Below are 27961 nucleotides of genomic sequence, written 5' to 3'. Positions count from 1 at the left end.
GGGCAGGCTGATCGAGAGAGAAACTCTTCTCTCCCTCTGCAGCTTGTTAGGGAACTGACAGATAGCAGGGCTGTGTGCAAACAATGCAGCCCTGCTCTCTGTCAGCGATCACCACTAATCCCGGGGAAACGGGCTGACACCCGCGGGACAGTTAGGGCGGGCGCGAGCCCCCTAACTGTTTTACAAAACTACGTTTTAAAACGTGGTTTTCCCCAGCCGTGCCGCCCTGCAACCGTTTTAATGCGGTGGCTGGGCGGCAAGTGGTTAACTTCTTGCCGACCACGCATAGCCGAATGACGGCTTCACCGCGGACACAGCTGATCACGTGATGTGGTGAAAGGCCGATCCCACCGGCCTTTTACCACGTGATCAGCGGTGTCCAATGACACGCTGATCACAGGGAAATGCAAGTGCCGGTTCTCGGCTGCACTTTCCTCACGCTGTCAGATCGTGAGGAAAGTACTGCCGAGAACCGGCAGTTGTCAGAGCGGGGATCGGCACCGATCATCAGGGCACTGATGATCAGTGCCCTGATGATCGGTGCCCAGCAGTGACACCCGCAAGTTCCGCCCAGCAGTGCGCCCACTAGCCCCGCCCACCCGTTCCCAGCAGTGCCCCCACCTGTGCCCAGCAGTGCCCCCACCTGTGCCCAGCAGTGCCCCCACCTGTGCCACTCTGCAGTGCCACCTACATGTGCCCAGCAGTGCCACCCACCTGTGCCCACCCACCAGTGCCACCCACCTGTGCCCACCAGTGCCACCCACCTGTGCCCACCCACCAGTGCTGCCCACCAGTGCCACCCACCAGTGCAGCCCAGCAGTGCTGCCAGACAGTGCCACCAGTCAGTGCCCAGGGGTTGTGCCAGTCAGTGCCCAGAAGTGATGCCAGTCAGTGCCGTCTATCAGTACCCATCATCAGTGTCACCTATCAGTGCTGCATATCAGTGCCGCCTATCCGTGACCCCTAATTAGTGCTGTCTATCAGTGCCGCCTATCCGTGCCACCTCATTAGTACTGCCTATCAGTGCCCTTTAGTGCTGCCTATCAGTGCCCATCAGTGCCGCCTATCAGTGCCCATCAGTGCCGCCTCATCAACGCAAATCAGTGGAGAAAAAATACCTGTTTGAAAAATTTTATAAAAGAAACCAATAAACTTTTTTTTTTTTTTCAAATTTTTTGCACTTAATTTATAGCGCAAAAAGTAAAGCGCCCAGTGGCGATTAAATACCACCAAAAGAAAGCTCTATTTGTGAGAAAAAAATGATCAAAATTTCATATGGGTACAATGTTGCATGACCGCGCAATTGTCAATCAAAGTGCGGCAGCGCTGAAAGCTGAAAATTGGCCTGGTAAGGAAGGGGGTATAAGTGCCTGGTAGGCAAGTGGTTAAAGCTACAAATTTACAGCATTTATGGTAAATACCGATGGAATATATTGTAAAATGTCAGATATTTATTCATGCAGAACATTAAAAAGTTACGGAAATATACTTTATGGCGTTTTACCTTGTTAAAATGAGTCTGTCTAGGTTAATCCTTTGTTGTTTTGAAATCCAAGATGTTCTGTAGAGCTTCTCTGCAGTCTTTAAAACATCAGCATTCAGCCTCTGGATCAGCTGTTTTTCTGCATTAACATACAGCTTCTCCTGCTTGAGGTGGCGGGCAAGGGTGTGGATATCCGGCTTCACCATTTTGGGGCGTTCTAAGGACCAGCGGACCTGCTAAATAAAAAAACAAACCAAAAAAAGACAGACATAAGTCAGCCAACCATGGAAACCAGCTAGCAATGCTCCGAAATGAAAATTCTAAACCAAAACTTCAGGATGCACTGAAAAACCGAACTGTACAGTTAAAAAAAAAAAAAAAAAATCTATCTAAATTTTTTTTTTATATATAGGATTGTACTATGTTCGGCTTTCTGATTTTATGAATTTAAATTAAAGTGAATTTTAAAAATACAATCCAGTAATGTAAAATAATTTTGATTGAAAGGAACACAAAAAATGGACAGAAAATAAAATGAAATTTATACCTCCTAGATTGTAAGCACTAATGAGAAGGGCCCTCCGTTTCCTCTTGTACCAAATTGTACTGTAACTATGGAACACGATTTTGCATTGAAGTCAATAGGGGGCGTTTTGCATTGAAGTCAATGGGACGAGATTTTGAATTAAACACAATAGGGGGCGTTTTTGCATTGAAGTCACATTGATGCACCACTCTGGCCAATAGAAAACAATCACTTTTGTACAATACACCAGTGATGTACAAAAAAATGCACTCATTCTATTCAAGTCTAGGATTAGTCTTGTAAGGCTGCACTTTGTTCTCCACACACACCAGTGCCCCCCCTTATTTCTTATTTGCATATCCACCTGGCTTGTGTCTCCAGGACTTCCAATGGTAGATTAACTTTCACTTTCTTGATCACAAGGGAATTTGTCCTGTTTCCTACTTTGTGCAGCAGTTGCATATGTCTTCATCTGAATGTTTTCACCTGCAGCAGATTCTGCATTTTTTGCACTCGTTTCAGAGGGCTGCAGTCAATACCACTATGCATATGGCCTATGAATCAAGATGTTTCCATAGAGAGGGCTCGGGGGGTGAGGTTGGGGGGGCATCTCCATGCTGTACAAATTGTTTATCCGACTGCAAAACTGCCCTATATGCCAGCTTGGGAATGGGACTTAGGGAAGGAGATTGATTTGATTGACTGGCGGACTTTATCTCCTCGAATGTATAAGAACATTGTGGATACTGTCCTGGTAGAGGTGGGATATAAGGTACTTTCTAGATGGTACCTGGTGCCAGAGCGCCTCTTTGTGCTTTCGGGGGTGTAGTCACCCCGGTACAATGTTCCACACAGGTAAACCTGTAAAGCTGCAGTTTCAAAAGCGAGCAAAATCCTCTCTTGTATTAAAAGAGGTATAGACTCCAGAGAGACAGATATCATATTACCCCTGTACAAATCATTAGTAATACCTCTTCTGGAATATGCAGTTCAGTTTTGGGCATCAATTCACAAAAAGAACATTGGGGAACTGGAGAAAGTACAGAGAAGGGCAACAAACCTGATACGAGACATGGAGGAGCTCAGCTATGAGGAAAGATTAGAGGAACTGAATTTATTCTCTCTTGAGAAGAGGAGATTAAGGAGGGATATGATCAACATGTATAAATACATAAGGGGGGATATGATCACCATGTATAAATACATCAATGGTTCATATAGTGAACTCGGTTTAGAGTTATTCACCCTGAGGTCATCACACAGGACAAGATGGCACTCTTTACATTTCTTTTCCTCCAGAAGTAATCTCCAAATACAGAAAGGTTTCTTCACAGTGAGAGCTGTGAAAATGTGGAATAGACTCCCTCAAGAGTTGGTTCTGGCCAGCTCAGTGGATTACTTTAAAAAAGTCCTGGATTCTTTCCTAGATACACAGAATATAACTGGATACTAACATGTATAGGTAAAGTTGATCCAGGGAATATCAGATTGCCTCTCATGGGATCAGGAAGGTATTGTTTTCCCTGCAGGAGCAAATTGGATCATGATTTGCTTTGTTTTTATTTTTGCCTTCCTCTGGATCAACTGTGGATATAGGATTATAACTTTTTTTTTTTTTAATGGTTGAACTGGATGGACTTTTGTCTTTTTGCAGCCAGACTAATGCAGGCCATAGATGGGTCGAAAATCGGCCGAAAATTCGTACGAAAGAATAATCGGATGATTTTCGGATCATTAGTGGGTGAATTTGTCGGCCGTTTTTCGTGATTTTGACACATTTTTTTTTAATCGGTTATGTTGGAAATCTTTTTCCCGATAAAAAAAATGCGCATGAGCCGTGACCTGCAAGAAGAAGAAAAAGAAGAAGATGAAGACAAAGAAAAAGAACATCTGTATCTATTTGTATCCATTTCGGATACAGATGTTTCTATTCAGATACAAATAGATACAATGTTGCAACCGCAATACTTTTAAATGTCAAAAATAATAGCGGAGTGTCCCTGCAGAGAGCTCTGCTATTATATTTGACATTTAAAAGTATTATGGTTGCAACATTGTATCGATTTGTATCCGAATAGAACCATCTGTATCTGAAATGGATACAAATGGATACAATGTTGCAACTTTGCTATACTTTTAAATGTCAAATATAATAGCGGAGCTCTCTGCAGGGACACCGCTATTATATTTGCCGGCCGTAGACGGGATGAAAATCAGCCGATTTTTTTTACCAATGGTGGTAACGTCGGCCGATTGAACAACCGATTTTTCTGGGTTTTTTTTTTAAAAACCCGGCCGGTTTTTGCCCCATCTATGGCCTGCTTAACTATGTAACTATGTCAGCAAAGCACATGATTTTGCACAGATTCCCATCACATACCAGATGTGAACCTAGCCTTATACTTGGCTTCTGTTTTCACACAATACGCCTACAAGAACATGGAAAAAGGCCTTGTTTAGATCCCACACCATGCATATGCATAAAGGAAATTTCTCTAAATACACATTCACTGCTGCACTATATTTGATATTTTGTATAATGAAAATGTTACTAGGATATCACACAATGCAGTATCGAGTTTGCACTATATTGTCTGTAAAAATAAATTTGCTAAAATAATAAACACAGTATCACTGGCTTCTCAAGATGTTAAAGAATATGTTACCCCAACATTTCCTATTCCTGATATATGCCTGCTGTACCATGTACTTGAATGAAAAAAAAAAGTCTCCTGTTCTCTTGGGATTGTTCTCTTTGTATTGCTCCCTTTGTGTGAAATCCCTGGTGTTCCTGTCAGTCCTTCTGCTTTCCTATTAAAAACTGACCACAACGTGGTCAGATTTCTGGTTGTGCTGGGAACTCAGTGTGCTCTCCTCTGATCAGACTTTCCTGACGCCCCCACATTCCTGGCCATTCACTGAGAAGATTCTGCTGAGTGGATGTGATCACTTATAAAAAAGAGGAACAAAAAGATATTTATAAGGTGTTTATATCTATACACACATTTTGCCATTTTTATTACTATTCTAAATTGAATGGGTTGTTTTACAGGGTGGGGTTTTACAATTACTAAAAAGTGGAACTTTAACCAAACAAAAAAAAAATTTGACAAACAGGCAGGATTTTTAATACAGAAGAGATCAACTGCAGCACACAAGCAGCTCAGTGTACAATATCATTAATGCTGAGATAAATCAACTCATGGGCCTGTGGGGGAGTGATGTCATCTTGGCTGGGCCAATGAAAATGGCTGAGGTTCAGTACCTGGAAGTCGCTTCAGCAGCTGGCAAGGAACTCCAAGATACCTGGGAGAGTATAGTTTTGCATTCAAATGGACCTTCACAGCATAGAAACATCTCCATAAGGGTGAAGAGGTCCATCCCCTACAGGACACTAACAAAAAATAGGTCTTAAGTAGTAGGGTAGCATTATAGGGGTACGTTCAAGGGGGCCAGTCCAATCACCTGAAGGTAGCTGTCTATAATTCAGGGCCCAGTCACATTATTTTTGTTCCTCTTGGACCCCAGCTAGATGAGAATTACATCAGCCATGTTCCAGCAGCCTTCTAGGATATCCACTTCAGATATCCTAAGAGTAATCGGCATCCAAATAGTGGCTGGAGGAGGGTGGACCTGGTGGTACATAATCGGAGAGAGACGGCTGACCCGTGAGGACGTACAGCAGTGCAGGACCTGGCATGCAGATCGCAGCAGGACAATGCTGGATTTCCTAGGCATATGTTTAAAAGGTGAACTTTCTCTTAAATTGTGAGAAAGGACGACAACTTGGAACAATTCTTGATGGAACTAAAATAACATTTCATTAGAATATTTCAGATTTATGAGAGGCTTGTCAACCGTTTATGAAAAAATAAAGATTACAAAACCATGTAATAGTTAAGTATGTGAAATGAACACAACATAAAATTAGACAATATAAAGTTAAAGAGAGATTAAACCCAAAACCAAAAATGTCTGACAATCAGATGTGGTGGCTGAATTTTCTTTTTTTTTTTTTAGGCTTTTTCCCCCCTTTCGTTTTCACCTGGTGATCTGCCCAGTAACATACCTCCTGTATTAGCATGCCCATGCTCTTGAGGAAGGAGAACAGGGGGCACCTTTGGACAGCAGCATTGTCATTTTAGGGGGAGGAAAGTGTTAGATATATTAGCATATTTAAATACACTAAACACATTGAAGGCAAATTCCAGCTCACATTTTATAAGCAGTTACTACAGTTTTTTTTACTTTCCTTTTGGGATAAAGATTTGCTGCCCCAAACTACCTTAACGACCTGATACCCAAATACCACCCTACCCGTAATCTTTGCTCCTCGCAAGACCTCCTACTCTCTAGCTCCCTGGTCTCCACCTCCCACGCCCGACTGCAGGACTTCTCCAGAGCTTCCCCCATCCTCTGGAACTCACTTCCCCAATCCAACAGATTGTCCCCTACCCTCCTCACCTTCAGGCACACTCTGAAAACCCATCTCTTCAGAGAAGCCTACCCCACCCTCACCTAACAGCCGATCCCCTCCACTCATCACTCCATCCCCCACAGCCATCTCCCCCTGTATCACCATCCCCTCCCTCCTAGACTGTAAGCTCGAAAGGGCAGGGCCCTCTAACCCTCGTGTATCATTTTGCTACTGTATTGTCTCATGTCTTGTCCCCCATTCTAATGTACAGCGCTGAGCAAACCCTTTGGCGCTATATAAACACTCTATATTAATAATAAACAAAACAAAAATCTAAAAAAAAAAAACTAATGCATCATTCAAATATAATTGGTAAGCTGCTATAGAATAAATGTTGCTTTGGGGTTTAATACTGCTTTAAAATAACTAATTTGGCTTTTAGCTCATGTACACACAAACTCCTTTAGACGTTTAGATCTCCTGGCAGCAGAAAACCGCTAAACGCGTTGACCAGCGTTTAGCACTTGGCAATTTATTCATGTCAATGGAAAATACTCTGACCAATCAAATGAACATCCAAAATGTTAAACGTGGTAGGGTTTAGATGAGTTTACACGCTTTCTTGGCCAAAATGTTCCTCTCCTGAACAGGATTCTTCTGTGTTCAGGAGAGGAACATTTAACAGACCCTAATCTCTGGTAAAAGCTTATGAGTACATGGACACATAGGCTCTTATTGAGTTGAGTTCAGAGGTTTTGGCAAAAAAAAAAAACCCAAAAGCTCCTAAACTCAGGATTTGGAGCAGCAGTGGACATGAGGCCTAATATCCATTTCAATTAAAATTTAGAGAACATGTTATACAAGCGTTTACTTAAAGACAACAAAGGTGAGGTTTTCCATACAGCAGTGAGATGCAAAATATAAATCGGGGGGGGGGGGGGGGGGGGTGTCACTATTCCAAAAACTAAAATAGAAAAAAAAAAAAAAAAAAAAAAAAAAAAAAAAAAAGGAGGTATGCTAGGGTAACCCACAGGCATGTGTCTGTATATATTATACACATACAAAATTATATCATATTATAATATATATACACACACACATATATATATATACACACACATATATATATATATATATATATATATATATATATACACACACACATATATACACACATATATACACACACACATATATATATATATACACACACATATATACACACACACACACACACACACATATATATATATACACACACATATATATATATATATATATATATACACACACACATATATACACACATATATACACACACACACACACACATATATATATATACACACACATATATACACACACACACACACACACACATATATATACACACCTATCTATCTATCTATCTATCCACACACACACACACACACACACACACACACACATATATACACACATACATACACACAAACATATATATACACACACAACCAACTCTACAGTCATAATTGCATAAAAAGCTGACATGAAAGTCAAAGACAACATTACAACCAAACTGAAAGTCACTCGATTTTCTAAAACGAATTCACATTTGTTCAGGAATCTGTCTATGGTCATATACAAAGGAGTCCAGATGTCTACAAACAGACCTGCACATTACAATAACTATGTTTTTGCTGTAAAACAAAAGTTGTAATGTGTGGCTTTCCCCTACCAGAAGAAGAAATCTTCCTACGAGATCCTCACTGCAGAGCTGGAAATGCCTTCTTGTAGAAACTCACAAAGAATACTTTGTGTACGGCTCAAAAAGTATTTGTGCTCATTTTCTGCAAATTCCAAAACTAGGGGCGGGCTAGGATTAAACGGCCACTAAACCTATAAAACACAAATCTCTTCCGCAAGGAATGGCATCTTGTGATGTTTTCAGATGAAGATATAACTGGGAACACTTTTGTGGTTTATTTAACAAACCTGACGTGTCTATGAAGTAGTAAAGCTAACTAAAGGAATTACTAAACACAGATGTGCCTGCAAACACTTTTACTTCCCTAAGACTTAGACCACTCAGCCAACCAAAGTCAGAGCTATGACACATCTCTCACTGTCTGTGTTAGGGCTCATTTACACGGACAGTTGGGGGGGAGGGGGTATGAGAGGTTTAGCTGCATTTTTACTGCCCCCCTTAAACTCCAAAGGCAGCCAGACTGGGATTATACACGTCTCAGCTGCAATGCTTTGCTGCTGAACACAGCCTAAGTGAATCAGGCCATGCTCAATGCAATTGTAGCAAAATGCTGTGACATTAACAGTGTTAAAACAGGCGGTGACATATCGCCTTTTCATCATCTGCATTTACTCAGTTTGTCAGCCACACGTCTAAACAGTCACAGGTTAAACATTTCCATTTTTTAATATCCTGCATTAATGTGACATGTTTAATCCCTTTACCACAGCCGAACACATATGTGGGGCACCAAAAGAGTGGGCTTTATTGCTCACACACCATGCACGTGTCGCAGGGCAGCCAATGTTTCTGTGCTGAGAGCCCATTCTATACATCAAGGTTAAAAAAAAAAAAAAAAAACCCTCTGCAGCTTCACCCCCAGCCTCCCCTTATCCTTACCCGAATGCAATCCTGATCTAGTGATGTGCAGGAGAGCAGCGGCTCTCTCTGTGCTCTCTCTCCTCATTGGCTCAGAGACAGCAACAGCAGCTGTTGGCTCCACCTGCTGTCAATCACAGCCAGTGAGGAGGGAGGGGAGACAAGGTTGAGCCATTCTCTGTGTGTCAGTGGACACAGAGTGGGGCTCTGAAGCAAGCATGCAAGAGTATCCCCAAAGCAAGCGGTTTGCTACGGGGGCACGAACCAAGAGTGCTGGCGGGGGACCCAGGAAGAGGAGGAAAAGGGCTGCTCTGTGCAAAACCATTAACCCCTTCACGCCTAAGGGTAAAACAAATCTAAATACCTAAGCACAATTCTGCAATGTTGACATGTGTTAGTAAAACCTACTTTGTACATCCAGGTGGATCATACCTTGTTTTTTTCAGGACAAATTGGGCTTTCATTTGATGGTAAATGGTGTCTCCTGATTTTTTTTTATTATCAAAGGAAAACTGGCCCAAAAAAGTAAAAAAAAAAAAAATTTTTTTTTTTAATTTAGCTGTGTGTGTTTTTGTTACTACCATAACCTACCACCAAAGAACAACCCAAAATAAATTCTCCAGCTCTTGACAATTGCGATACCATATACAGATGAAACTCAAAAAATTAGAATATCGTGCAAAAGTTCATTTATTTCAGTAATGCAACTTAAAAGGTGAAATATAGGAGATAGACTCATTACATGCAAAGCAAGATAGTTCAAGCCGTGATTTGTCATAATTGTGAGGATTATGGCTTACAGCTCATGAAAACCCCAAATCCACAATCTCAAAAAATTAGAATATTGTGAAAAGGTGCAATATTCTTGGCTCAAAGTGTCCCACTCTAATCAGCTAATTAAGCCGTAACACCTGCAAAGGGTTCCTGAGCCTTTAAATGGTCTCTCAGTCTGGTTCAGTAGGAATCACAATCATGGGGAAGACTGCTGACCTGACAGTTGTGCAGAAAACCATCATTGATACCCTCCATAAGGAGGGAAAGCCTCAAAAGGTAATTGCAAAAGAAGTTGGATGTTCCCAAAGTGCTGTATCAAAGCACATTAATAGAAAGTTATGTGGAAGGGAAAAGTGTGGAAGAAAAAGGTGCACAAGCAGCAGGGATGACCGCAGCCTGGAGAGGATTGTCAGGAAAAGGCCATTCAAAAGTGTTGGGGACTTTCACAAGGAGTGGACTGAGGCTGGAGTCAGTGCATCGAGAGCCACCACACACAGATGGCTCTTGGACATGGGCTTCAAATGTCGTATTCCTCTTGTCAAGCTGCTCCTGAACAAACAAACAACGTCAGAAGCGTCTTACCTGGGCTAAAGAAAAAAAGACCTGGTCTGTTGCTCAGTGGTCCAAAGTCCTCTTTTCTGATGAGAGCAACTTTTGCATCTCATTTGGAAACCAAGTACCCAGAGTATGGAGGAAGAATGGAGAGGCACACACTGCAAGATGCTTGAAGTCCAGTGTGAAGTTTCCACAGTCTGTGTTGATTTGGGGAGCCATGTCATCTGCTGGTGTTGGTCCACTGTGCTTCATTAAGTCCAGGGTCAACGCAGCCATCTACCAGGAGATTTTGGAGCACTTCATGCTTCCTTCCGCAGACGAGCTTTATGGGGATGCTGACTTCATTTTCCAGTAGGACTTGGCACCTGCCCACACTGCCAAAAGCACCAAAACCTGGTTCAATGACTGTGGGATTACTGTACTTGATTGGCCAGCAAACTCGTCTGACCTGAACTTCATAGAGAATCTATGGGGCATTGCCAAGAGAAAGATGAGAGACATGAGACTGAACAATGCAGACGAGCTGAAGGCCGCTATTGAAGCATCCTGGTCTTCCATAACACCTCAGCAGTGCCACGGGCTGATAGCTTCCATGCCATGCCGCATTGAGGCAGTAATTGCTGCAAAAGGGGCCCAAACCAAGTACTGAGTACATATGCATGCTTATACTTTTCAGAGGTCCGATATTGTTCTATGTACAATCCTTGTTTTATTGATTGCATGTAATATTCTAATTTTCTGAAATTGTGGATTTGGGGTTTTCATGAGCTGTAAGCCATAATCATCATCAGAATTATGACAAATCACAGCTTGAACTATCCTACTTTGCATGTAATGAGTCTCTTATTAGTTTCACCTTTTAAGTTGCATTACTGAAATAAATTAACTTTTGAACGATATTCTAATTTTTCGAGTTTCACCTGTATGTGTATGGTATTTAAATGTTTGTACCCGTAGTACAGCCCAGAAACAATAGTGCACATTTTGTTTTTGTCTTTTTTTTGTACCTAAAAACACACTGACACCAATTATTTTTTTTTAAATCCTGACCTTTGACCCTGCTCTAAAGCATTGTAAGCTCCTTTAGGGCAGGGACTTCTGTTATGGAATTTGAACACTGTAAAGCGATGGAAGCTCTTCTTAGGCAAAGACTTCTAAGACAGGTTTTGTACCCTCTAAAGTACTGGAAGGTCCTCTAGAGGAGGGACTTCTAAGACAGGCATTGTACTGTAACGTACTAAAAGCTCCTCTAGGACAGGGAAATCTTTTGTACTCTGCAAAGCACTGTAACTTTTCTGGTAATATATAAACAAAATAAATAGGGTACTGGTGCCATTACATAAACTCCCACCCACCTTGATATCTACAAGCTCATCTAGATACATATTTAGGAATTTTCAATGCACACTTGTTTTTCAAGGCGGATGTATCAGAGCTGCCATTCCAATCCATGTTTTCACAAATTAGTTACCAATTATCATTAATCAAAGATCACTAATTAGGGATAAGTGGTTGGCCAGAAAGAGCAGACAGAGAAATGTCAGGAATCTTAAGCTGCAAATTCCTCCCCACTAAATAACAAACACAGACAATAGCCTTTGAACTTTCACCCAAAATAATAATAATAAAAAAAAAAAAAGTCAGTGAGGACAGCTGCCATACTTCCGTCCTGCTTAAGGTGATTGTAGCCAAATTAGTACACTTGCAACAAGAACGACGAAGTACTGTCTACGATTTTTTTTCTTTTTAAATTTACACAAACATACAATTTTTCAGGAAAAGCTGTTGCGGTGTACCCACTTCAAGGTAGAAGGTGTGCATAAATACTGCTTGGACCTTGAAGAATGGGGTACATCCTGAAAGCTTGATCTGAAAAATTGTGTTAATGCATATAAAAAAAGTATCACAACAGTACACAACATATACGTATAACCTGAAATGCTTTTGCCTTCTAAGTTTAAGGTAGGATAAGGAAACTCAGCATTCAATTTCAGGTAATTACCCAGCAAAACTGAAAAAAAAAAAACCCATCAAAAACTATTTCTAGACCAAACTCTAAAATTTCTAAAGGGCCAATTTACGGTTCTTCAGACTTTGAGGGGGCCAGACTGTATCCAGTGGGCGTAAACAATGGTATTAGGGGGAGAATTGGTATTAGAGTATCTTTGGTATAAGGAGGAGAAATAGTTGGTGTCAGTGGGAGAAAAGCGCCCCATTGTTGGTGGTAGTGGGACAATAGTGTCCCATTGTTGGTGTCAGTGGCAGGAATAATGCCGTAAGTGTCAAATAAAAGACAAGCGAAGGGCCGCATCCATCCCCAGGGCCGCAGTATGGAGACCACTGCCTTGAAGGGAATATAAAAGTAAACTAAAAAAAAGTGATTTTTTTTATTTTCCTCGTTTTTTGTTTTTTTAATCAAACTGCTGAGCAGACTCCAGATTTCTGTAAAATTCCAGCCTACATCCCCCGTGACTCATCAACAGACAGAATGATGAGGCTGACCATATTAAAAAAAAACCAAAGAAAAAAAAACCGGCAGACAGATGAAATGTGCCTTGTCATCATACACGTCTTCCCTCTTATATAGATCAGAGTGTTGCACTGTCAGCAGATCCCACATGCCTCAAAACGGACTTACAATGTGACATGCACACAAGTCCGATCACACCAGGGGGATAAGTCACCCACTAGAGTGCCACTGCATTTACTGGCTGGTTTATGTAAAATAGGTTTTAGTAACTTTTCAGAATGATGAATATGAAAAATGTTACACTGCATAAGATACTTAAAGCATTTCTAAAAGGTTTTTTTTTTTTTTTTTTTTTTAAATTAAAATCATGAACATGTTATAATCACCTCCTCCTCCTCTGGGGTCTCCTGCCAGAAATCTTGGCTCCTCTTCTATTTCTGTCCCCACAGAAAGCCACTTGCGCCACTCAGAACACATTTGCATTTTCTCAATGAATGCACCTCTCCACTCCACGTGGTCCAGTGAGAGAAAATACATAGTACTCTCTGAACAGCATCTGCGCCAAGCAAGCAATCACCTGTGTTCAGTAAGCAACAGGACAGCCCCTCAGCAGAGTACATGAAAGCTAGTGGAGAGCACTGTAATAGCTTTCCAGCTTCCACAGAGATCCCACAGGTACTAATACCTAATATTTTTTTTTCTTTTTTAATTTATTTGATTTTCAAGTAAATAAATTGTACAAATTTACACTTTTAAAAACATTGACACAATTACAGTACATTTATCGTATCACCTTTTCTACCTTTGACTGAGAGCTTAGTGCTATGAAAAAGGCAAGTCTCTGGATGTAACATAACGTCAACCTCTATAATTCTCCAAATCAAGTACACTATTTTCTCCCAGTACTCCTGTATTTTAGGACACTCCCACCATATGTGATACATAGTGCCTCTACCTCCACATCCCCGTCAACACAAAGGTGAATTTTCTCCACTCAATCTGTGTGCCACACTCGGTGTGATTATACCATCTTGCCAAATATTTATAGTTCATTTCTACCTCCCGCATGTTTATATTTTCATGAATTAATCAATACATTTTCTTCTGTTTTTCCACATCTATTATTATACCTATATCCCTTTCCCATTCTATATATGGTGGCCTTATATCTGTGCTTATTTCAGTGAGAATCATATATTTTAGAAATTCCATGTTTCCCATCTCCCCGTGTGTCCAATAACTGTTCAAAAGGGTTCCAATCCTTTCTAGTTCTTAAGGGTTTTGGAAGCTTCCCTACAAAGTGTTTCAATTGAAAATAACGCCACTCGTCCATTCTCGTGAAAACTTCTCCCTTTTTCTTTCCCAAATCCTTGAATGAACCCATTTCCTCCCCACCATTATATCCCTCAAATTGTGCATCTTCCTTCTTAATCCACTTCCCTGTGATACCCTCTTTACCCGGGGGAAAAAACTCTGTAGATCCTAACGGCATTAATAGAGAATTAAATTTCCATCCCATCTGTCTGTGCAATACATCCCAAACTTTTAAAACATTTAAAGTGAACCAACTTGTGCTATCTGCTAATCCTCGGTGTTGTGTGGGCACCCATATGATCCTACTTAAATTAGTTTTACTTAGTACATTTTCAATTTTAACCCAGCTTTTCCCTTATGCATCCAATCAAAAATTCTCACCATTATTACCGAGTTATAGTATCTTTTGAAATCTGGTACTCCCAGTCCGCCTCTTTATTTTTACATAGAATTTCATAACCTATTCTTGGTTTTTTATTCCTCCAAATATATCTTATCATTTTTTAAATTATTTTAAAATATAGTTCTGGAAGTTTAATTGGTATCATTTGAAATTTATATAAGATTTTTGGAACAATCATAATTTTTATCACATTTATACGACCTATCCATGACGGGGTTCCCCCTCCTAATTTCCTTAGTTCATCCGTAATCTCATTTAACAACGGAATATAGTTTAATGTATATAAATTCTTGTAGGAGGCAGTTAATTTTATTCCTAAATATTTTAATTCTTTTTCTCTCGAGACGAAGGGAAATTCCTCTTGTATCTTATTTTTCTCTCTATTTGGAAGGATTATATTTAAGATCTGTTTTTGTTGGATACATTTTTATTTTTATTTTCTTTTTCATACTTATATATTCGATCCAAGGTAACTATGTAAAAACTGTCATGCCTATAAGCTTTAAAGTGTTACTAAACCCAGGACTCTGAATTCACTATATCTGGTCTCTCACAGTACACACAACATGTAAATGCAATTATTTTAGTAAATATAAACTGCTAAATACCTTTTCTCATCATCAGTACGTATATAGCAGTCTTGTGACTTATTGTGTCTGGCCAAGCACTGGTTAATCTTGTAGGAGTTTTCATCCTCTTCTGACTGTCTTATGAGGCTGTAGACCCCTGACCCAATGCACCGTCCCAAAAAACAAAACACTCTCTAGCAATACATACCAAACTGAGCATGTGCAGAGTGCCTGCTAGTGCTCTGTTCCATCGGCAGATGGATAAGGGACAGTAGAAGGGGAAGATCAGAGAAGAGGATCAAAATTCCTTTTTACACAGTGGGTATTAACTCCTTGGGTTCCAGAGTGAGTATAACAAGAATGCTTTACTGTATATACAGACTGATATTACTGTTGTGAGTTTAGTAACACTTTAGGAATGAAGTCATTATTTTCTACTACCCTCATTTTTAGTTTCCAGGGTAGAAAACTAATTTTTGTTATTAAAGATCAAGCAATTGGCTGCACTGAAATCTGTACTAACAGCATTTGCTTTCTGCATCCTGCTTGAGATTCTTCACTACCTGAAAATACAACTGGAAAGAGAGAGGTAATCTCCTAAAAGTAAAGGGAATCTCTCCACTTGGGGTACAGATAGCAATATGTAAACTCCACCTAAAGAACCCTACCTAAAAAAATCTCTTTACATAAACTTTCACGTATAACTATAGTTACATAGTTAGTCTGGCTGAAAAAGAAAAGTCCATCTAGTTCAGCCATAAAAAAAAAACAAAAAAAACAAACAAAACAACACACCTTATAATCCTATACCCACCATTGATCCAGAAGAAGGCAAAAAAAACCCCAAAGCATGATCCAATTTCTCCTGCAGGGAAAAAATTTCCTTCCTGATCCCCCAAGGGACAATCAGATATTCCCTGGATCAACTTTACCTATAAAATGTTAGTATCCAGTTATATTCTGTGCATCTAGGAAAGAATCCAGGGCTTTTTTAAAGCAATCCACTGAGCTGGGCAGAACCAACTCTTGAGGAAGTCTATTCCACATTTTCACAGCTCTTGCTGTGAAGAAACCTTTCAGTATTTAGATATTAAATCTCTTTTCCTCCAGACATAAAGAGTGCCCCCTTGTCCTCGGCGATGACCTCAGGGTGAATAGCTCTACACCGAGTTCACTATATGAACCACTGATGTATTTATACATGGTGATCATATCCCCCCTTATGTATTATACATGGAGATCATATCCCCCCTTATGTATTATACATGTTGATCATATCCCCCCCTTAATCTCCTCTTCTCAAGAGAGAATAAATTCAGTTCCTCTAATCTTTCCTCAGAGCTGAGCTCCTCCATGCCTCGTATCAGTTTGGTTGCCCTTCTCTGTACTTTCTCCAGTTCCCCAATGTTCTTTTTGTGAATTGGTGCCCAAAACTGAACTGCATATTCCAGATGAGGTCTTACTAATGATTTGTACCGGGGTAATATGATATCTCTCTCTGGAGTCTATACCTCTTAATACAAGAGAGGATTTTGCTCACTTTAGAACCCGCAGCTTGGCATTGCATGCCATTATTAAGCTTGTGATCTACCAGAACTCCCAGATCCTTCTCCACCATTGATTCCCCCAGTTGTACCCCCCCCCCCCCAGTATGTATGATGCATGCATATTCTTAGCCCCCAAGTGCATAACCTTACATTTATCAACATTAAACCTCATTTGCCACATAGTTGCCCAATTACACAGTGCATTGAGGTCGGCTTGTAAGTTGGAGACATCCTGTAAGGATGTTATTCCACTGCACAGCTTGGTGTCATCTGCAAAGACTGATATGGGATTTATAATCTCAGACCCTATATTGTTTATAAATATATTAAAAAGTAAGGGTCCCAACACTGAACCTTGGGGTACACCACTGATGACCCTAGAACATTCAGAGTATGAATAACCACTAATCTCTGAATACGATCTTTTAGCCAGTTTTCTATCGATTTACATACAAATTTTTCCAAGCCTGTAGACTTTACCTTACACATTAGCCATGTGTGGGGAACTGTGCCAAACGCTTTTGCAAAATCCAAGTATACCACGTCCACTGCCACCCCTCTGTCCAAGTATACCACGTCCACCGCCACCCCTCTGTCCAAGAATACCACGTCCACCGCCAAAATATTTTTTTCCAGCAAGAACTCATCTATGTGATCTTTTATTAAACTCTCCAGTATCTTCCCAACTATATAAACTAACAGGTCTATAATTACTTGGTAATGATTTGGACCCCTTTTTAAATATTGTCACCACATTGGTCTTACGCCAATCCAGTGGTACTATGCCAGTCATTAAAGAGTCCCTAAAAATGAAACACTGGTTTTGAAATGAGGCAAAACGTTTTTAGTTTTGGATAGAGTGGAGAGAGGTTAGAACTCCTGTCAAGCTTTTATTGTTGTCTGGGCCCCCGTTAGGGAGATTCACCTTCTCTATTTGTCCTGTTTACCATGATCATTGAAAGTAAAAGAAAATTAAAAATTTTGGGTTGTCCCCAGAACGGGACTAATCTACCAAAAGACAGGGACACTAGTGGCACCAGGGATTCCCTCAGCTTGGAGGTATTTTCCTCATTTCCTCTTGTAGCTAAGGAACAGGAAGTGAAGGGAAATATCCCCAATGGGACACAGATGGCAAGAAAAAAAAAAAAAAAAAACTGATAAAGGATCATAACCCTCCCTTACTCTATCCAAAAATTAAAAAAAAAAAGTTTTGCTTTTAGTTCCACGTTAAGGCCTCATGCACATGGATGATAAAAGGTTTAAAAATGTGGCTAGTGTAAACATCCAGCATTTTCCACAACAGGGATGCTGCAGGTGGCATTTACAGCTGGCCATAGAAGTCAACGGCAGTAGGTTCATTAAGTAGATCCTACATGTATGGGGGAATACGTTGTATGCACATCTAAGCAGATGCATAAAAGCATTAGTGTTTTAGTATGGCCAGGTACAGCGTACATTTCTCTGGCCTTTGGTACGCTCCACCTGCGGCGTCCTGGGAGCTGAAATAGGCAGAGAGTTTAAGCTGATTTTTTTTTTAAGCCTCACAATGTGCTATTCACTTTCTACCACTTGCATTTGCACTTTAAAAATGGAATATATACAGAAAGAAACCGTAGCTATTACATTAGGAAGAGAAACGCAGGTTGAGAAAAAGCTGTCCCAGTGACATTTGTTTCTGCATGAACTGCTCACAGTCTTCTTCCTGCAGATGGAACAGCCGAGAACAGAACTTCCTCTATCGGTTTCTAGGCTACCAAACGACCATACAATATACACTGCACATATATCAGCAGAATACTCAAAAACACAGAAATGGAAGATTTCAGGAGTCCCAGTATAGCCAGCAGACACACAGACTGCCCCAGAACATGTTTAAACTGGTTTATTAATGGACATTGTCATTCTGTGAAGAAATGTACAAATGTAGGCAAGGCAACAAGACATTGACGGTTTATACCTCCCACTCAACAAGGAACGCTCGTTGTTTCAGGTCAGACAATGATATTGCCTACGTACCCACATACACCGATTCCCTGTAAGTCAGAAGAGAGTAGGACAAGATAATAAAGGTTTTACTGCAACTGAACACAAATTACCATTTCCAGAAGTGAAAACCTCAGTCTGACATCAGCTCCGTACAAACCTACCAAGGAAGTGTCCGAAGCATAGAAACCAGATCAGGTTCTTCCTTCACCTCAAGTCTCTCAAAGTATGTGAAGATGGCTGTATACGGCATAACGCACCATGGATTATCTAAATCTCATTGAACGCTATGCAATTATTCCCCTTAACGTAGAATCTACAAAGAGATAAATATGAGGTCTGCCACTGAGGACTTCCTATCTAAACACCGGGCCAAGTCTGACATTTCTCTCATACATGAAAATATCTGCATTTTGTTTGCTAGAAAATTACTTAGAACCCCAAACATGATTTATTTTTCTAAGAAGAGGCCCTAGAGAATAAAATGGTGGGTGTTGCAACTTATGTCACACAGTATTTGCGCAGTGGTTTCTCAAACACAAGTTTTTTGGGGAGAAAAAATACACATGAATGCATTTTAATGCACAAAAACAACCAATATAATATATATTTTGTGCAATATAAAAGGAGGATGTTACGCTGAGTTTTTACTCAAACAAGTCATGCTTTAAAAAGGTGTACAGCCATGGAAGGGTGACAAATTAAGGTACCTAAAAATCTCCATATACGACACTTTCTAGTACTTCACAGGATACCAGGTTAGAGTTACACAGGAGATCTGGTGCTCTGACATTTGGGGCAATACCTCACATGTGGTGCAATCACCGTTTACATACGACTACAGGAATTACATATGCATTCACATTTGTGTGTGAGCACGGGAGCACAGGGGCGCTTTTAAAAAAAAAAAAAATCTGTTTATTAATTTACATATCTCTCCTCAGGCCCCCCAAAGCATCTGATCAAACAAAGATCAATTTGATCAAATGCTTGTAGTAGCCGGTATCGGCCAATAAAAGACCAAAACCAGAAGTAATAAGGTCCTCGTTGCTTCTGGTTTCTGATCTCACAAAGACGGAGGAACGCAAGATCTTCTCTCTTCAGGATCTCCAACCCATTCCACTGCCTATAGATGTGATTGAGTACCTGTATAGCCACTCTAATCACTTCTACAGTAAAGAGCTTTGCCAGCTGATAATATTGATATGGGGATGTTGCCTAAAAGCCCAGGACGTCATATGACTTACGGGTGGTAAGTGTTTAAAGAGGCACTGGAAACATTTAGAATTACAAGTGTAATTAGATGAAGGAATACTTCAAACAAGCTAAATAGCTCTGGTGGCTCCCACACGGCAAGGCTTCCCTTGATGGGGATTCAACACCCCCCCCCCCCCAGCAGCACAGCGTTTAAGCGGTTAGCACTTATACCTGACAGCACTAAGGATGTTGGTTTGAATACCATCCAGGGCACTACCTGGCTGGAGTTTGCATGTTCTCCCTGTGATTGCACGAGTTTCCTCCGGTTTCTTCCCACACTCCAAAGACAATTGGCTCCTGTTTAAATTGGCCCATAGTAAGTGTATGTATGAATGTGAGCAAGGGACCTTGGACTGTACACTCCTTGAGTGTTAGAGACTGATGTGATTATATATATATATATATATATATATATATATATATATATACACACACACACACATACACACATACATACACCTGCAATAAATATGAAATAATACAGAAAGGAGCCCCAGATCAAAATGGGATAAAGGAGTCAAAGGTTGTTGATAAAGTCATATGAAAACAGCCAGCACATTTTGAGGGCAACACCACTCCCTGTCATTACTTTACTTCATCACCTCTTCACTTTATTGCTGTTCATCAACCACTGTCAGGTTGAGCTCAATAATGCTTCTAATAGATCTATGAAGTCACTGGTTTCTCTGAGTCCATCCAAGTTTTATCCTGTGTTGAGCCCTAATGAAGGGGGAGGGGTGCTGCCCTCCGAAACGAATTGGCTGTTTTTTATATAACTTGAATTAACCGCCTCCCACCCGGTAAGGCAATGATGGGCGCAAGGTGGTTCTCTCGTTCTGGGAGGACGTTATATGACATCCTCCCACTCTAACCGCGCGTGCGCGGCTCCGGGAGCGCACGGCGATCGGTGGTAAGCTGTGTCCCTCGGACACAGCGGATCACCGATCAACAGAAAGAGCCGAAGATGTCGGCTTGGTCATATGATCTGCTGTGTCCAATCACAGCTGATCGCATGTAAATAGGGAAATGCCGGTTATCTGCATTTCTCTCCACTCGAGCTGTCACGCTGACAGCTCGAGAGGAGACATGTACACTGATCATCAGGGCACTGATGATCAGTGTGCCCTGATGATCAGTGTAGCCCTAGCAGTGCCACCTGCCAGTGCCCATCAGTGCACATCAATGCCACATATCAGTGCCCATCTGAGATGCTTTTCAGTGTCACCTATCAGTGCCACCTATCAATGCCAGTCAGTGCCACCTATCAGTGCTGCCAATCAGTACCGCCTATCAGTGCCATATATAAGTGCTGCCTTTCAGTGCCCATCAGTGATGCCTGTCAATCAGTACCACCTACCAGTGCCTCCTCATCAGGGTCCATCACTGCAGCCTCATTAGCACACATCAGTGAAGGAGAAAAATCACTTATTTACAAAAAAGTTTAAAACAAAAAGAAAAAAAAACTTTTTTTTTTCAAAAATGTTAGTTGTTTTTGGTTTGTTTAGCAAAAAATAAAAAACCCAGAGGTAATACCACCAAAAGAAAGCGCTGTCTGTCTAAAAAAAAAAAAATGATAAAAAGTTCATATGGGTACAGTGTTGCATGACCGCGCAATTGTCAAAGTGTGACAGCGCTGAAGGCTGAAAATTGGCCTGGGCAGGAAGGGGGTATAAGTGCCCTGTAGGCAAGTGGTTAAAATAATCTTGGACTTCATCAGGTTTTTTCTGGCGCTCCTTTCTGTATATAATTTTATGCTCGTCTATGATGTCTACTTTGCTCTAGAAAACGTAGGCAGATCAGGTGGTAAGTACTTTTAAAATGCAAAGAAAAAAAAAGTGTACCAATCTAACGGAATACTGTAGTAAAACTGAACCAAAACAAAAAGTCTTAGCAGCAGCTGTGCAGAAAGGATGGCAGTGGGAACTCTTCTGCATCACAGCCAGCAGTTGATATTCATGATGATAATGGCTCAACCCATCAATCAGAATGTCATTTAAAAATATCAGCTATTTTGCTTGCCAACTTGTTGAGAACTCTTGTTCTGCATGCCTGTTCCAGGTCAGTGCCTTGGAAAGTAATGAAGTCACTGAAGAATTTCTTTCAGATAAAACGTAAAGGCTCAAACTATAAGATTTGTAATTACAGGTGTGTGCAATTTATATCACGACACCCTGGACATATTGGTTAGGGCAGGCGTTTTTTTAGGGGGCAAGCGGCAGGTTCCCTTTTTTTTGGCCTCCGCGTGCCCCCTCCCCCTCATGTATCCCAGGCTCCACTTGCCGATCTGCAGGCCCAGGAACAGTATAGCGAGTGGCGAGGGGGGGGGGGGGGGGGAAGAGTTGAGTGGACACGTCCACTTTCCTCCCCTTCTTGTCCTGACCTGGAAATTATGTGTATGGCCTCACTTCTGGGTCCCCTTTGACAGATTTCCCGGCCATCAATGAATGTGATGCAATGCGATCTGCACTGCATTACATTCAGAGGAGCCCAGAGGAGACATCCAGAGTCTTGTAGACCCCAGTGGTCTCAATAAAGAGAATCTGTCACCAAAAAAATAATCACAGAAGACTTTTTGTGATGTGTGGTAAAATTAAAAAAAAAAAAAAAAAAAAAAAAAAAAAGGTAGAAAAAAAAAAGGTAGAAAAAAAAAGTATTTTTTTCTTTAAATTGTAAAAACTTAAAGTTACACCCAAGGACATTAACCCCCCCCCCGCCAAAAACTGAGCCCCCTCCCCCATATATACGCACGCAAGAAAGTAAATTTATTTAGTGATGTAATATAGTAATAGTATGTAATTTATTTATTTCAGGTACTTATATGCACACATCAGGGCGCCTACACATGAAAACAAAGTTACATATCGCCGCGCATGCCAGAATGAGAACAATAATTCTAGCACCAGAACTCCTCCATAACACTAAACTGATGACCTATAGGGGCCTTTAAAAGTGTTCCCTTTAAAAAATATGGGGTATAATGTTTGTCGCCATTTCATGAGCGCACACAAATTTAAGATTTGACATGGTTGGTATCTACTTACTCTGTGCAGCCTCACCTTTTATATTTTACAAAAAAAAAAAAAAAAGATACATTTATTGCCTTTTTGTGGCCTGAAATTACCTTAAGTGTTTTTTTTATCGTGTAACATAAAAAAAATTGGAACTACCAATATCCTATTCTCTATGGTATCGGTTTTCAGAAAATATATACTATTTGGGGGGTTTTGTGTAAACTTCAGGCCTAAAATTATTTTTTAATTGTGAACATTTGATCAACATGTATAAATACATCAGTGGTTCATATAGTGAACTCGGTGTAGCGCTATTCACCCTGAGGTCATCACAGAGGACAAGGGAGCGTCTGGAGGAAAAGAAATGTAATCAAGAAATAATGGAAAGGTTTCTTCACAGTGAGAGCTGTGAAAATGTGGAATAGACTCCCTCAAGAGTTGGTTCTGGCCAGCTCAGTGGAATGCTTTAAAAAAGGCCTGGATTCTTTCTTAGATACACAGAATATAACTGGATACTAACATTTATAGGTAAAGTTGATCCAGGGAATGTCCGATTGCCTCTCGGTGGATCAGGAAGGAATTATAACTTTTTTTTTTTTATGGTTAAACAGGATGGACGTTTGTTTTTTTCAGCCAGACTAACAATGTAACTATGTAAAAAATGTGAAAAGGGCTCTTGCAGTGAAAGGGATAAAGGATAAGTTCACCTTCAGGAATATGTTGCATGTTCCACTGTTTTTAGGGTGGAACGTGTAACATATTCCCGTTCCTGCAATGGCTAGGGGATCCTATCCCTCTGTGACAGCAGTAGGGGCAGATGTTCCCTGTACCAGCTGTCACTTTTTGGAAAGAGTATGGCTGTACAAAGCATCGCCCACATGGCCACATCATCTATTCACAGAGTTCTATGAGTACCGACAGCCTTAGCGGATGTCAGCTTGTACTTCTCAATGAACTACCATGGCACTGATGAGTGCTCTGGTAGTTCATTGATTCCTCCTTGTCAGTGTGAAACTGCCTGTCCATACAATGCAAGATGTACGAAGTATGACGTAAGGAGAGACAGATTACACTGACAGTCTGCTGGAGTCTTGCATGGAATCAGCGATCAGCAGCTCAATGCTTTACAGTAGGCTCCTAAAATAAATTAGCATTTTTTTTCTGGCAAAAAATAAGCATTAATTTTTTTTTTTTTAAAGATGAACTTATCCTTCAACAGAGTGGACACCGAAGCTTGATTTGGCTGCTCAGCAGGGGCCAGTACTGAGCACCGTATGCAAGCTTAACCTGAAGGAATAACGTTTTTGTATTCTCATTGAGGTCAGAGCCTTATTTACTCGCTCAGCAGATGCGCTTCTGCTGAGTGTTGAGAGCCTGTACTCCCCTTTTCTGACACTGCAAGGTCTCTCCCCTCCCTGCTGGTCCCTGGGTGTGGTGCTGGATACAGGCAGGGAGATGAGGAGGAGATAAACAGCGCAATGTCAAAAATATTAAAAGTTTAAGTTGTAAAGCCTCATTTTTTAAAGCCCCAGACATTCCGAAAAGCACCTCAGATTTAAATACACCTTTGTGTTAGATTTTTTATTTTTTTTAAATCAGTAGAAGTATATTGTCTTGAAGGACAAGTAGACTGGGACTTTGATTTGGTCCCTGGACAAGTAGTTTTCTAAAAAAAATTCCACACCCCCTAGTACAGCGGTTCTCAACCTGGGGGTCGCGACCCCTTTGGGGGTCGAACGACCATTTCCCAGGGGTCGCCTAAGACCATCGGAAAACACATATTTCCGATGGTCTTAGGAACCGAGACACCGCTCCTCTCTCCGGCGATGTGTGGGCGGGATGATACGCTGCTCCTGTCACCTGGCCACACCTCCGGGATCGCTCAGCAGCTCCGCCTCCTCGCCGCTGATTGGCCACCGGAACTGTAGCTCAGGAGAGGCACACAGGCGGCCAATCACCGGCGAGGAGGTGGAGCTTGGAGAGGAGGAGCCGAGCGGCAGCGCGCGTACATCAAAGAAGATCGAGGGAGCTGCCGGAGCGAGTGAAGAGGAGAGCGGCCAGAGAAGGAAGACAGCTGACAGGTAAGTGAGAGAGCGAGCCCAGGCTGTCACTAATACCAACGATGGGGCGCTATTCCTCCCCCCACTGACACCAACGATGGGGCGCTATTCCTCCCCCCACTGACACCAACGATGGGGCGCTATTCCTCCCCCCACTGACACCAACGATGGGGCGCTATTCCTCCCCCCACTGACACCAACGATGGGGCGCTATTCCTCCCCCCACTGACACCAACGATGGGGCGCTATTCCTCCCCCCACTGACACCAACGATGGGGCGCTATTCCTCCCCCCACTGACACCAACGATGGGGCGCTATTCTCCCCTCCACCACACTGACATCAATGATGGGGCACTATTCCTCCCACTGACACCAACGATGGGGCACTATTCCTCCCCCCACTGACACCAACGATGGGACACTATTTCTCCCCTCCACCACACTGACACCAACGATGGGGCACTACTCCCCACACTGACACCAACGATGGGGCACTACTCCCCCCACTGACACCAGTGATGAAGCACTACTCCCCCCACTGACACCAGTGATGGGGCACTACTCCCCCCACTGACACCAGTGATGGGGCACTACTCCCCCCACTGACACCAGTGATGGGGCACTACTCCCCCCACTGACACCAGTGATGGGGCACTACTCCCCCCACTGACACCAGTGATGGGGCACTACTCCCCCCACTGACACCAGTGATGGGGCACTACTCCCCCCACTGACACCAGTGATGGGGCACTACTCCCCCCACTGACACCAGTGATGGGGCACTACTCCCCCCACTGACACCAGTGATGGGGCACTACTCCCCCCACTGACACCAGTGATGGGGCACTACTCCCCCCACTGACACCAGTGATGGGGCACTACTCCCCCCACTGACACCAGTGATGGGGCACTACTCCCCCCACTGACACCAGTGATGGGGCACTACTCCCCCCACTGACACCAGTGATGGGGCACTACTCCCCCCACTGACACCAGTGATGGGGCACTACTCCCCCCACTGACACCAGTGATGGGGCACTACTCCCCCCACTGACACCAGTGATGGGGCACTACTCCCCCCACTGACACCAGTGATGGGGCACTACTCCCCCCACTGACACCAGTGATGGGGCACTACTCCCCCCACTGACACCAGTGATGGGGCACTGCTCCCCCCACTGACACCAGTGATGGGGCACTACTCCCCCCACTGACACCAGTGATGGGGCACTGCTCCCCCCACTGACACCAGTGATGGGGCACTGCTCCCCCCACTGACACCAGTGATGGGGCACTACTCCCCCCACTGACACCAGTGATGGGGCACTACTCCCCCCACTGACACCAGTGATGGGGCACTACTCCCCCCACTGACACCAGTGATGAAGCACTATTCCTCCAACTGACACCAATGATGGGGCACTACTCCCCCCACTGACACCAATGATGGGGCACTACTCCCCCCACCGACACCAATGATGGGGCACTACTCCCCCCACTGACACCAGTGATGGGGCACTACTCCCCCCACTGACACCAGTGATGGGGCACTACTCCCCCCACTGACACCAATGATGGGGCACTATTCCTCCCACTGACAGCAATGATGGGGCACTATTCCTCCCACTGACACCAATGATGGGGCACTATTCCTCCCACTGACACCAATGATGGGGCACTATTCCTCCCACTGACACCAATGATGGGGCACTATTCCTCCCACTGACACCGATGGGGCACTATTCCTCCCACTGACACCAACGATGGGGCACTATTCCTCCCACTGATACCAACGATGGGGCACTATTCCTCCCACTGACACCAGTGATGGGGCACTATTCCTCCCACTGGCACCAACGATGGGGCACTATTCCTCCCACTGGCACCAGTGATGGGGCACTATTCCTCCCACTGACACCAGTGATGGGGCACTATTCCTCCCACTGACACCAGTGATGGGGCACTATTCCTCCCACTGATACCAACGATGGGGCACTATTCATCCCACTGACATCAGTGATGGGGCACTACTCCTTCCACTGACACCAATGATGTGGCACTACTCCTCCCACTGCAAAATTACAGTTATGAAGTAGCAACGAAAATAATTTTATGGTTGGGGGTCACCACAACATGAGGAACTGTATTAAGGGGTCGCGGCATTAGAAAGGTTGAGAACCACTGCCCTAGTAGAACGAGATCAACCTCTTGCTGACATCTCGCATGTATCACAATTAAAAGGAAAAGACTGCAAATGAGCAGTCAACAAGTACAAACCCATGCTACTAGCATTTACAAATCTTATTTATAGCTTCTAGAGAAAAAAAAAAAAAAAAGTAGCAGGAAAAATAGATAAAAGGGTTAATCCACCTAAAAATGAATTTTGGATAACTCCCTTGTATGTAACGGCTCACTGACATCTCTCAGGGTATCTAGTGGAGAGATTTCAGCACCAGTTTCTAGCTTCACACATTTATCGCATTAGCACACACTGGATTGTTCTGTAAAGCGATATTAAACCCAAAAACAGGGTGAATTTAAAATAAAAATAAAAAAATCTGATTTTTAAAAATTTAAATAGGATTTTTTTTTCACTTTTATCAAATTTATTTTAATAAAATGCTTTTGGAGTAAAAATCTATCTAAAAGATATTTTTCTATGTAAGATAAATTAATAATTTAGTTTATTCAGCATGAAATGAAGCTTGGGTATGCAGCATGAAGCTGTATATTCTGCAATATTTACATTTTTGGTAAACTCATTCAATGAATCCAAGCTCTGCAAGCTGAGATAATATGCACAGCATTGATGGATTCACACAATTTCACAGTAACCATAAGAAAAAACATGAAATAAAAGTATTTGAGTAGTTCAACTATGTGTGATTAACCTAAAATCGGTTCTGATATCGCTGTTTTACTAACCTGAAAGCTTATTATTCTAAAAAGGAAACCTTCATTTGGTCTGCAAATATTAAAGGTTCTA

The 27961-nt window shown here is 42.1% G+C and overlaps 1 protein-coding gene across 1 annotated transcript in view; it reads right to left on the bottom strand.

The window, feature by feature from the left end:
• Positions 1-27961, bottom strand: part of LOC149439386 (GTPase-activating protein and VPS9 domain-containing protein 1-like) — a gene marked incomplete at its 3' end in the record, with an annotated part of 92300 nt that overhangs the window by 46683 nt on the left and 17656 nt on the right. Inside the window, exon 2 of the mRNA XM_089659093.1 lies at positions 1505-1719. Coding sequence (XP_089515219.1) covers positions 1505-1719 — 215 coding nt within the window. The remainder of the gene's footprint in view (positions 1-1504; positions 1720-27961) is intronic.

This window comes from Staurois parvus, unplaced genomic scaffold (assembly GCF_062004578.1).
Source record: "Staurois parvus isolate SC_StPar_1 unplaced genomic scaffold, SC_StPar_1.0 ptg001132l, whole genome shotgun sequence".
NCBI classification, from domain to species: Eukaryota; Metazoa; Chordata; class Amphibia; order Anura; family Ranidae; genus Staurois; species Staurois parvus.
Note: the sequence above shows the minus strand (reverse complement) of the source record. Positions and strands in the feature narration are given on the sequence as shown.